The 12,475-nt window shown below is 40.4% G+C and overlaps 1 protein-coding gene across 1 annotated transcript in view; it reads left to right on the top strand.

The window, feature by feature from the left end:
- LOC137980222 (tubulinyl-Tyr carboxypeptidase 1-like) overlaps positions 1-12,475 on the top strand; it is a 15,914-nt gene that overhangs the window by 3,170 nt on the left and 269 nt on the right. Inside the window, exons 3-12 of the mRNA XM_068827614.1 lie at positions 139-227; positions 1,098-1,154; positions 2,052-2,126; positions 4,163-4,240; positions 4,637-4,730; positions 5,833-5,878; positions 6,734-6,813; positions 7,295-7,378; positions 10,331-10,413; positions 12,172-12,475. The exon at positions 12,172-12,475 is cut by the window's right edge and continues 269 nt beyond it. Of these exons, the coding sequence (XP_068683715.1) occupies positions 139-227; positions 1,098-1,154; positions 2,052-2,126; positions 4,163-4,240; positions 4,637-4,730; positions 5,833-5,878; positions 6,734-6,813; positions 7,295-7,378; positions 10,331-10,413; positions 12,172-12,229 (744 nt within the window). The 3' untranslated portion in view covers positions 12,230-12,475. The remainder of the gene's footprint in view (positions 1-138; positions 228-1,097; positions 1,155-2,051; positions 2,127-4,162; positions 4,241-4,636; positions 4,731-5,832; positions 5,879-6,733; positions 6,814-7,294; positions 7,379-10,330; positions 10,414-12,171) is intronic.

Below are 12,475 nucleotides of genomic sequence, written 5' to 3'. Positions count from 1 at the left end.
ACCAAAAAAGTAAAACTTTATTCAAATAATTCAATCTGTAGGCTTTAATATGATACAAACTTTAACCCTATACAAAAATAGCGGCGGACACCTCATTTTCCTTTGGCGAGACCTTAAAGCATCCTTTTCAACCTTCAGGTACCATATGTTGCTCCACCTGTGTTCACTTCAATCTCATCGGTTGAAGAAAAACTGGGACAAGTACAGAGCTATCTACAGCAACTTCAGTATCCTTGTAAATTATATTGTTATAATTATCTGTCAGATAGCATGCATGCACCCTGCCAGCAGACCCTTTCTCAACTCGACGAGAAAGAATAAAGGACTCTGCAGAAATCGTGTTAAGTTTTTATTGAGTATGGGCAAGCCTTTGCTTGGAGACAGTTTCACACTCCTGGATGAAATATTGATTTTCATTCTGAAGGCTTGATTTTGACCTTCGCCTTGTCAAAAATATGATGTGCGTGCTGCCTAAATTGGTTTGACCGGAGTGACTAGCCCAGAAACTTGGGCTGCAGTGTCTTAAAAGACTTGACTCAACTTTTGCAGAGTCTCTCTTGCTTGCCCTCTGTTGAGTTTTAGACAGGCTCTGCTCGCAGGGTGGTATGCACGCCGTGATTGGCCAACTGTAGAACATGGCCCGCTAAATTTGAAATTTCGATTAAACATTCTCTAGCAAGTTTTTAAATGTTGTATGTTTCAGTTACATTAACATGTCCTGCAAAACTGTTTGCATCTTGCTAGCAACTATTTCAAACAGCCAAGATTTAGTTTTTTTGGATTTTGACATGGCAATCTTTTGTGGATGTATATTAAATGACATTCTCTCTGAAGTCCATGATCAGCTGACTTAATTTGGTTAGAAACCTGAGCCACTTGTAGATGAGCTACAGGTTGTGTGCGTTGCACATGCAGACAACGTGAGAATATCATTAAAGAACATCATCAGATGCATTTAAACTCAAAGGCAGAAGCAACAACAATTACTGTCGTGTCCCACCTGACCCTATTGCTTTTGCCAGAAAAAAGATTTATAAAGTAAAATACATGTAAAAATGGAGGAGAACCCCTTTTTTCCTTGACATTAAGGATAACAGATATAATCACACTGGCACTCAGTTTTTTGAGATTAAAAAGTGGAGGCCACTTTCAGGGTAACTGAATCAATGCAACTAAAGTATTAGTGAGAGTGCATTAATGTTACAATTATATGTAAGGGGTAGTGAATGGTACTTTCCAAATCAGGGTCCCAAAGGGGTTTAGGGCTCCAGGGCTCCGGGCCTAAAAAAGCGGGGCTCCAGGGCTCGATATCAGCTACTTTCAGGGCTCCAGCAAGCTCCACAGCTAGAAATGATCAGGGTTCCAGGCGGAGAAATGATCGGCTCCGGGCTCCACAGCAAAAAAATCCAGGGCTCCAGGTCTCCAGGGACCCTCCCTTTGGGACCCTGCCAAATCTTGGCACTCACAAACTTTTCATCCGATCTCGAAATCTCGACAGCCTTTGTGAAAAGTCTCTAAGTCTTGTTTATATTGCATTTATTTCGGTGTGAAGTCTTGCATGTTTTGGTCTTGGTGTCGGATTTGCAGACAGGGGTCGATATAAGGTGTCTCCCAATCGTCACATCCATTACATGTACATGATAAATAACTTGCATGATCACTTGACTTCGCTCAGGTTGACTATAAGGGATGAAGGCTTATTACTACCTGTCTTACCGTTTATGAAAGGACATGATCGAGGCTGAAAGGACCAATTTCTGACCAATTAAATAGTTTAATATTTAACCAAAATACAAAGCCAAAAAATGATTAATATGACCTGCAACTATGTTTCCCAGTGGCGATACTCACTGTTACATCACTTCTTGTTATTAATGTGCCAACCAGAGATCTATTGGCTGTAATATTGGCTGTGGAAACAAAGGTTCTTCCAAAAAAATTGTTTGTAAAACAGTATGTGAGTATTGCTATAAAATCCCACTAGTACAATAATCATTTCTTCCTATTCTTAATCTCTTAAAACCTGTGTAAATTCCATTCTGTAAAATTAGATTAATGGACACTGCACGGGAGATAATAAAGGAGTCATTGCCCATAAAATGTCTTGAAGCTGTCATTGTTGGATTGTATCCTTTTATTTTTCACCAGTTTGTACACTTAAGTAATGGATCAACTTCAATAACAGTTATGTATTTCAGCTACATGCAGTTTTGACCTGTGATGCACTCTAATTATATTGAAAGGCTTGAAAATTGTCAATTTAACAATTACACGTGGCCTGCATAATTTTGGGTTGGGCTAAATATATTTTTTTTAATGCATTTTGAGGTATGTTTGTGCTGGAAAATTACCATAACAAAACTGAAATAATATTTAATTAACCTATTGACCCCTGAAAGTTACACTTAATAGAGGGCATCCTAAGGCATTTGAGGGGTGATGGGTTAAGCAAACAATTTTAATTTCTTTCCTTCTGAGATCAACCCAATTAATGGCAAAATTGATTTTTAATCAGTGGGGGATATAAGCCCAAATAGTATGCAAGGCTGTGCTCTAAGGAAAATTTCGGGGAGCCCTTCGGGCTCCCAAGCATTTTAGCTGGGGTGCCCAGCCCTCCAAGTTGGTCGCCCGAATTAATTAATTAATTAATTATTTAATTAATTATCTGAGATCAGCAATGCAGGAAGATCTTCATCCATCTCTCTCTCAACAAAACATTGCTGCTACTGGTCTGGTGATCGTCAAACTCGCTAGTGCGAGAAAAACCCGCAACCCGTCAAATTTTTCACGCCATACTTGAGAAAGACGAGAAAAGTGGCAATGCCACCAATGTTTTCAGGTTTAAAGTGAAAAAGTAAAGATTGCGGCAGTTTTATGTAAAAACGTTTGGGTCTAATACAGGTAAACGCTTTTACTGGTTAGTTGGGTTAAAAATGAATTTTCAAAACGTGAATCAATGCCGCTTGATTCACGTGGAGCTTTTGTGAAAACTGCCGTGAAACAATTAAACCACTGCGACCCAAAAGGTATCAATTTTTTTTTGAGCAAGTCATCTTGATTTGGACGAAAATCATTGCTACAGGACAGAACTTAAGTATTTTTTTCTTATATTATCAGTAAAATGTTTTAATAGTGGAATGAGCTTTTTGTGGATTGAGTCGAAGCGCCAGTCACAACGTTATTTGTTTACAGCACGGAATGGTTTGTCACGAACTAAGGACAACGCGGGATTGCTCTGTTTCTAAAACAACAACAAAATGACATGATATCTTTCCTTTTTTCTTATTTCGTTATTTCATATACTGGGGAAAACAACCATAACCTAAATGTATTTCAGCCAAGCAGGCGCAGCCGCAAAAAAATGTAAAAATATTAAATTTGCATAAACTGTCGCATAAACTGCGATTCCCGGGTTCATACAAAAGTAAATTACACCGCATCACCGGCCGCGCTTTACCGCTGTCAGAGCAGAAGTAACAACTCTTTTTTAAAACTATAACCAAGAAATGCCAAACTTTACGTTCCAAATTTAATACTATTTTTTTGAGAAAGAATCGAAATTCGTGCGGCCGCCTGCCGTCACGTGCAAAGTCACAGATTATGTTACATATGAAATCATGTGGAACAGCCTTTGAACCGACTGTTTCGTACGAAGAAAAAACATTTTCTGAGAGGTTTCGTAAACTGTAACCACCAACATATTAAAATTTTTAGCCGCCTTATCTGCTAGCAATACAATAAGCCAGAGTGCCCGGCCGGGCGACCGGGTAGTTTTTCTCACTCGCCCGAAACCAAATGTTAGTCGCCTCAGGCGACCGGGCGCCGTTAGAGCACAGCCTTGGTATGAATTAACGGGGAAATCTACACGTAAAAGAAAAATCAGGTCTAAATTTATTCGTGGCTATCTTAATTGTTTATGCATGTGATTGACATTCGTTCATAGGGTAGCATAAATGGACTCATCCAAAATTAATTAAAAGCAAATGTTGCTTCGTTGAATTCCTCATAATTTCTCAATTTTTGGCCATGGAGGTATTAATACAGGACAATAATTCATTACATTTTAAGTGGCCAATCAGAGAAAATGATATTTTCAGCTCGAACTATTTAATAATAATTAAACTGCATCCATACCTTAACACTTTAAAACCTCTATTAATAGATATCTGACTTGTGGAATGACAGAGCTGCAAAGATTTACAATCAGCTTTAAGACAAAGTTTAATGCCCACTTCTACAGGTACAAAATAATAATTATTATTTAACCATAACATGACTCCAGTGGGCTTAAACTGCTTACAGGTTTTTGCATTACTTAGAAACCAAATATACAAGGAGCAAGGGTTGCACAGTCGATTAGTGCGCAGCCTTGGTGCATAAGGTCCTGAGTTCGATCCCCGGATCTGACATCCTTGTTTCGACTTCTTTCCTTTTAGTGTAGCCTAAGTAGCTTTAAATACCCTTAAAATGGAGCACTGATGGAAAGAGGGAGGTAAAATGAGCGCACCGTCGGCTTCCTGGGAGAGTACTCTCTAGAGAGTAAAGGAACTTCCGACGTTAAATAACGTGTACCTTTACCTTTACCTTTACCTATACTACTCCACCCAACCCATTTATTGGTTTCTTTTCTTAACAGGCATGTTGTTCTTGGTGTTCACCATAATGGAAGATTTGGTACATTGGGACTCAGCAGAAGAGATGACCTTATGTTCAAACCACTTAAATTTAAGGTGAGGATTAATAGACATGCAAAAGGGTGAGATTGACCCACATGTAGTCTTTTACAGTGAGCAAGACTTACTTGCAGATTTTATGAAGTATTTTCTGAACTGAATGCATGCATGCTGAGCAACAAAGAAAAAGGTCAAAAATGGCAACCATGCACTTTCTGTGTTTTTTCCCTGGGAAGGGGGGGGGGGGGGGAAGGGTTGCCCAGAACACCCTAAGTGAGACCAAAATCCAAAATGTAAGGTGTAATCCAGGACTTTGTGGACAAGCTAGGTCATAGATCTGAGCTGAGCTTTCAGTTGACCTCTTGTAGATCAGCTAAGATCTTTTGACTTTAAAGTTTCTCTGTGACCAAAAAATCAATTCATATTTTTCTTTGGATTTCAAAACTATGTTAACAAAACACTAAGTGAGCCACGTTTTAAGCCTGGATTTCAAAAAGACACCTCTTTATTTTAACTGGAATTTTCCTATTTAATGGTCCGCCATTACTAACATCATGTTCTTGAGAGAGCTGGATCGAGGAGAAAATGACGTCAAAGGCTCACTAGTTTAAGAATGCAATACGTGTGTATGCCGCAGAATTAATATGCAGCACGGGGGTTTTGGGCTTTCAGACTTTTAAACTCACGCTTTGCATATATATAATAAGCTGTGTTCACACGCTGAAATTTTAAGCTAGTGAGCCTCTGACGTCACTTTTCCCTGGATCCAACCGTCTGAGGCCCAATCAGTCAGTTTTGAACGTGAGTAATGGCCGGCGGACCGTGAAATCCAAAACTTACACTCAAAGTAAACGGCCTTTGGATAAAAATCAAAGCTCAAAATTTTGCCAGTCAGGTGTTAAGCAAACACGGTTTCAAAATCTGAAGGAAAGAAGGAAGTGGTTTTCATGATCACAGGGGCACTTAAAGTAATTGAAATTTACAGAAATTTCATCCTTCAAGCAAACAATGTTTCCCCTGCCCCAGGGGATGTTTCTTGGCTTTGGTGCATGCATGTTCAAAACTGCATGTCACAAAAACAATATTGAATAGTAATAATGAGCATTCTGCATAATGTGTAATAAATAATTTATGGTTTTTAATGGCCTTTTTTCAACAGAGCCTCTTAGACCTGCTTGAAGACTTCACAATGTCATACAACAAGTGTATGTACAAAGGCTTTGTCCTTATTATGTTGCTACATATATTTTTTTTGTTCATCATTAGCAGGAGGTGGTGTTGCTCCATGTGCTTGCCTTGAGTTCTGGAGAGTTCTAATTGAATTTGATCCAGGTAGTCCCTGGTTCAATGTCTTGGCTGCATTTGTAAATCCAACTGGTTTGGCTGCAGCCAGTTGGGATTCTTAAACTATTGTTCTGTTCATTTTGTTGGCCCTGAAAAGCCCCTATTGGGGAGTGGTCGTATAACTATTATATAGATACTGATGAAATACCAGGATTTTTCCTTTTACTAAAAAATCATATCTTCACCACGTGCAGTGAACATATCATTTTTATCTTTCACATGTGAGAATATAGGTATCGTCATGGTAACGAACATGATAAGCCAATAAAATGCGAGCTTCCTCTTCATTGTAAGGTATTTTGTTCTTTAAAATTCTTCTCTTCTACATTAACATTTTTGTTGCAAAATTTTACATTTTCATGATTTGTTTTTCATAACTTTCATATCTTGTTTCATGTTACACAACATGCATGTTTTAGCGGTTGATGACCACTTTTTCATCATTTCGAAAATGAGCAAAACAATTTGTTTCAAATCTGGACATTTCATCGACAATATCTATATAATACACAGAACATAACATGGCCGCGTGGGGATACAAATTCTATCTTCTCGTGCTGAAAGTATCTCAGATACTTTTAGCAGTCAAAGATAAAATTTGTATCCCTGCACGGCCATGTAATATATCCTCTATTTTATACATGTACTTGTATTAACAGCTGACAAATTGACTTACTTTTCTTAAAAATAATCTGCAATGTTCTCTTTTAACTCAGATCATCATGTTGTAAAAAAAATGAAACTGAGTATCCCTATTGTCCATGACACTCATAGCTGTGAGAAGATTTACTGGAAGGTGAGTTATATGCAGTATGGTCAGGTATAAATGCTTTTCATGAGACCTCAACACGTGAACAGGCCACAACATTTTCACATTTTGGAGAACCGGGTACTGTTCATGACATGTATATTACTTACTCAGAGGAGTGTAAGAAGTTCTCCAGGCCTGAAATTTTATGGGCCACATCAACATGATGAGTTATTAGAATGTGGTTTACTGAAAGTGTGATGCGTGATTTCATTCAGTCAATTAAGTGCTCTGTCCTTGGACAGGTCCAGCGTAGATCGAGTCTCCACCAATCCTGGTCTCCACCTAGGGCTTTCTTTTAACTGCCAGTAGAACCCATTGTCTCCTTAGGTGTACTACGACATCCCCTGCCGACAAGTAAACTCGTCTGGTGTTAGACAGAGTAAAATCTGTCAAGTCTCACTCTCAGGGGTCAGAGGCAACCCAATGTCACATAAGCTGAACCATACAATTTTGAATATATTTGCAGTACTTGACGTTAAGTCCTTTGAGAACATGTAAGCTGGACATGAAAAAGCTGCTGGAAAAGTTTACACGAGAGATCAGGATCTCGGTAAGCAAGGGCTTGTAATAGCATCAGTGTTTTCTAAACGCTGCATTGAGATAGCCGGGCATTTTGTATACAGCAGCTCTGCCAATACATGGGTGCCATAAACTCAAAAATTTCTGTGCGTAGAGTTGATTTTAAATGTCAGCCAGTCACACATGGAAAGCATATATATTCAGCTGGCTCTATTTATCATTTAAGTGCAGAAAAATGCATGTGGGCAAAACAAGGTTGGTTTGTCGGTTGGCCTTCGTCTCACGTAAATAGTAGTAAGCTTAACGACAAACGTCGATGTGCATTTAAAATCCACACTCCCCCCTGTTGACGAGATTGTGTGAATTTCACCCTTTAAGAAGTAGGAAATCAAAGTGCCGACCCATCCCCCCCCCTTCAGAAAAAGTTGATATTTTATTTCCGCCCTCAGAAGAATGGGGATTTTTCCCAATACCCTTCAGAAATATTTGAAAGATAAAAGAGTGCCGACACATGGACCCCCTCAGAAATGCTCTTCAGACCCCCCTCAGAAAATCTCGTCAACAGGGTGGTGTGGATTTTAAATTGTCTATTTTCGAATTCCCCGTAATACACTTTGTTTGCCCCCCAAATTTTGCATAAACTATTGTTTTCAAATGCTGTTGGGTACACTGCATATTCCCAAGAGCATTTGAAAACAATGGTTTATGGCAAATTTGGGGGGCAAACAAAGTGTATTATGGGGAATTCGAAAATAGAGAATGGAATGGTCCTAATCTCGCGTACAGTGGACCCCGTTAATTTACGGTCATCAACGGGCCGAAAAAAATTGGCTTTTCCCAATTTGACTTACCGGAAAATAATTTTGGGTTCTTTTTTCCATGAAGAACTTGTTAATATGTAGAAGAAAAACGAGAAGAAAATGCTTTCACGTAGAAACGACAAGCGGCAACCGGAAAACTCGAAAGATGGCGGGAAAATCATGGTCACGGGGTTGTAACGTGGTGCTTAAGTTAAATTAAAAGAACAGGTCTCCCAAGCTCAGTGTCAACATGGCCGACAAAAATATTAGGATTTGTATGAGACTTAAGAAGATAATTATATGAAAAAATCTCAATTAAAAAGTCAAACCTTATTGCCATCGTGGATAACTTCCTTCCTGTGTGGTTTAATATTTTCCAGATCCGACGCGATTTGAGCCATTTCACAATTTCGTGGTTGTCAACGGTTATAATAAAATCCCAAGGCTGGAGACTAAATTAATTCTCAGGTGCCACCAATTTGAGTCAAATATTCCTGGATAAAATATTCCCACGGTCACAATTTCACGTCATAATCAATTGACAAAGATTGGACTTTTCTCTCAACCCACCACCAACGCAATAGCAGTCCTGCGAGCAACGTCAGGCTGTGAATATTGTAACAAAACAGCGTGCGAAGGCGGTGCTTTATCACCAAAGTGGCCACGGCTTCGGCCGTTGATAACAAACTGACCCTTATCGGGGTGACCGTAGTTAGTCAACCGCGAATTTCTTTATTCCCTTGGGTCTCCTGGCATGACTGCATTGACTCAGTCGTCAAATCACAGTCACACCTCCTTTGTGTTGACAAAGTTCAAACATATTCGCGAAGCCGGAAAACATTGAAAGATGCGAGAATGAAAGCCGTAGTAAACAAATATAAGTAGCTGCAGTTGTAGCTAATATCTCCGAGCATTGAACAGAACAACTTTAAGAATCCCAACTGGCCGGTGCAAACCAGTTGGCTATTTACAAGTGCAGACTTAACTGATTGGAGTGTAATGTGAAGTGCTAGGTTTCTACCCCATATGAACCACGTGAGCGTTAGCGCTACTAATGGAAATGGGCCTTCACAAGGACAGAGAAAAACTCTGATCAGGGTGCGAATGAACACACGGCCTTCGGGTTAGATCACCCGCTGCTCTACCGACTGAGCTGCAAGGTCAGACGGATTACGTTTTTGCAAACGTTGGCCTTGAAGCACTCACTTCAATTCCCACCCTGGTCAGAGTTTTTCTCTGTCCTTGTGTGGACCCATTTCCATTAGTAGGGCTAACGCTCACAAGGTTCATATGGGGTAGAAACCTAGCACTTCACATTACACTCTAACCAGTTAAGTCTCTTCAAATGCTTCACGGCCAACGATTGCAAAAACGTAATCCTTCCTTGTAATTACAAGTGCAGCCAGGAAATTGAACCAGAGACTACCTGGAACAAATGCAACGAGTGGTCAAAACGTGTTTCGAACCCGGGATCTCCGGATCTCAAGGCAAGCGTCCTAACCAGTGGGCTGCACTGCCTCTTTCTAATGCGTTTTCGTGGTAGTACACACTATATCGCCGGGTTGTAAGAGATTGTAAGTCCGTGGTGCCAATAGGCCCGCAGCGCGTGCATAAATCACGAAAATAAACAAGTCTGTAGGAAGTTTGAGTTTCAACAAAATGAGCCCCAAAATCGGAAAGACTTTGTGACGCTGATGAATAATAAAGCAACTGCTATGTCCAAAACGATGGAATTACCTGGTAATAAATAACCTCGTCTAGGAGAGTAAATTTTTTACTTTGCAGAAACAATGGTCAACCGCAAGAGTTGGGCGATTGTGATCTTTGTGTTGAATTCGCACATTTCTTGTCAACCTTTAAAACACTTGAAAGAAAAAACAAACAAACTAACAAACCAAAACCCGGTGTCTTGCCATCCTTTGTCTCGCGAGTAAACATACAAGGTAATTTGATCACCATGGCACTATGGTGATATACCGTACCAACACAATTAATATCGTGTACTATTAGAGCTACATATTACGCAAAGATAACTTGAATCTCCTGGAAGAGAAAACGCAGCTCAGTTGACAATTATGGAATACAGCGCTGTGTCTGCACTACCACACGTACGCAATGCGTGCCTATTACAAAAAAAAAAAAACTTCACAATGCGACGAAATGACGGGTTCTTTACTTTATAGATTCCTCATTACCAAACCAGCTCGCCGAGAAAGCCTGATAGCCCAACTCCAGACAAAACAAAAACTCCTGCACGGCATTCTCAGTAAGTTTAACAGTTGAATAGATTATAATAGTTACTTACCTTGACAGTTTATCTCTTCTTTTGCTAATCAAAGCTTTCACTATCTTGCAAGCATTCGAGTGTTCACTTGCGTTTAGAGAAAAAATGCATCACTCTTCAAAGAGCTTGTCTTATGCGCGATCCAAATTCATTTTTGATGACTATTACAATTTGCCTTCTCCTGTGTTAGCGTCAGCGTTTTTGTTGACGGCACATGACAGCATGTGCAACAACGGTGACTGGACGGTGTGAGAGGTACCGGCGCGCAGTAAGCGGTTTGGATCAGGGTTTGGGTTCCCTAGCTCATAACAGTAAATTAACGCTTCATGAACGCGATAATTGAAGTCGAGTTTTTTCATTGCTATTCCATACCTTTAATTAGCTGGAGGCTGAACTTTCTTTCTAGTCGTTGGTCTTTGATTTCTGGATAGAGTTCAGTAATTGTAGGCTACCGAGGAAAAAGTATCCAAGTCAAGAGCGAGAGAAAAGTAAGAGAGATGTATATTTAGTGGTCTTGAATGGGCGGGCCGCATCTTAGTGGAATTTCGTAATCCCTAAATAGATACCTTGATCTTATGTTATGGTAATTAAGGCCGCCGCACACTAGCCTATTTTTTGATGAATAACTGCAAATTTTTTTTTCGGGGAGAAATCGGCTGAAATTTTTACGGGCCACCAGCTTGGCCGCACACAAGCCGACTTTTTGTCGCGACTAACTGCTCCGAGGGTTGGGGCCGACTCATCCAATAGCTTTGCAGCAAGCTTGTCCTCTTTTTCTGGTGCCCACCAATCGGACAAATCTGTTCGATCTCCACCATGTTGGAAAAGACGCTTGCTCACGTAACTCTTATGACACTTCCTAATTTGGTTGCGGCGCTCGCGAGGCCCGACAAAGAATCTTGGTCCACCGTACACTACCCGATAAGTATGGTGGCCCGTAGGGGACATGGCATTTCGTGATCAGTTTTTCTGCTTCAAATTCTCAATCTGGAAATTTGACGTTCACAAACTCGAAATTTCGAGTTTGTGAACTGGTCAGTGTGAAATGCAGACTAGGGGTAAAATGCAGACTAAGGTTATAATGTAAGTGTTGAAAAAGCCCAAGCCCAATTTAGAAGTGCTTACAGTTAAGCCTAAATATTGTTTTGTGCCTAATTAGGACTAAGATTAGCACTTCTGAAGGGTTTGGGCTTTTTTAACAGTTGCATTATAACCTTAGTCTTCATTTACCCCTTGTCTGAAGTCTGTATTTTACACTGACCGGTTTGTATACTCAAAATTTGGAGTTTGTGAACTCGAAATTTCGAGTTTACAAACGCAAAATTTCCAGTTTGTGAAATCAAAATTTCGAGTTCGTGAACTCAGAATTTCGAGTTTCTAAACTCAAAATGTCGAGTTTAAAAATTTGAAGCAGGAAAACTGAGCACGAAATGGCCACTGTACACAAAGCCTGACAAGACATTTTGGGATCTAGCACTATCGTCCGATAAGCAGAGTTGTCTTTATTCACAGCACACTAGCCGACTAGTGAGGATTTTCATGTCGGCCGACAAGAAATGGGCTAGTGTGAGGCGGCGTTAAAGCTCTCCAAAGTGAGGCGGGGCGATCTCTCCTCTCCCTGCCCCGCTTCGCTTTGGAAAGCTTGGTCGCAGGCTAATTGAAGTGATGTAACCCCAACCAAAACCCATTTTCAGTTAGCCAGACTGAACGCTAACAGCAGATTCCGGTTTCCACCAACAGCCAAAAGGGTAGCAACAAACAAAGCAGCTCCTCGGCAAAGAGTGCGGTTACACCGTAGAAGTGTGACGGCTTAGATATTGGCGGCGTGGACCACCCTCCAACAGAGAGACAGCCTTGTGCAGTTCTAAGGCGTCCACAGTTTTCTCGTCATCGTCTAGCGACCAAGTTACATGTACCTAGGGCCTGGTCCTTAAAATATCCGAAGCTTTGCGAGCGTTTTTCGGGTGCCACATGTGGTAGATCGTAGTTTCACGAGGGGCTTTTCGTGCTTTTTGAGAAAGAGACCTCACGTTAATATTTCAAT

The sequence above is a fragment of the Montipora foliosa genome, chromosome 12 (genome assembly GCF_036669935.1).
Source record: "Montipora foliosa isolate CH-2021 chromosome 12, ASM3666993v2, whole genome shotgun sequence".
Classification (NCBI taxonomy): Eukaryota; Metazoa; Cnidaria; class Anthozoa; order Scleractinia; family Acroporidae; genus Montipora; species Montipora foliosa.
Note: the sequence above shows the minus strand (reverse complement) of the source record. Positions and strands in the feature narration are given on the sequence as shown.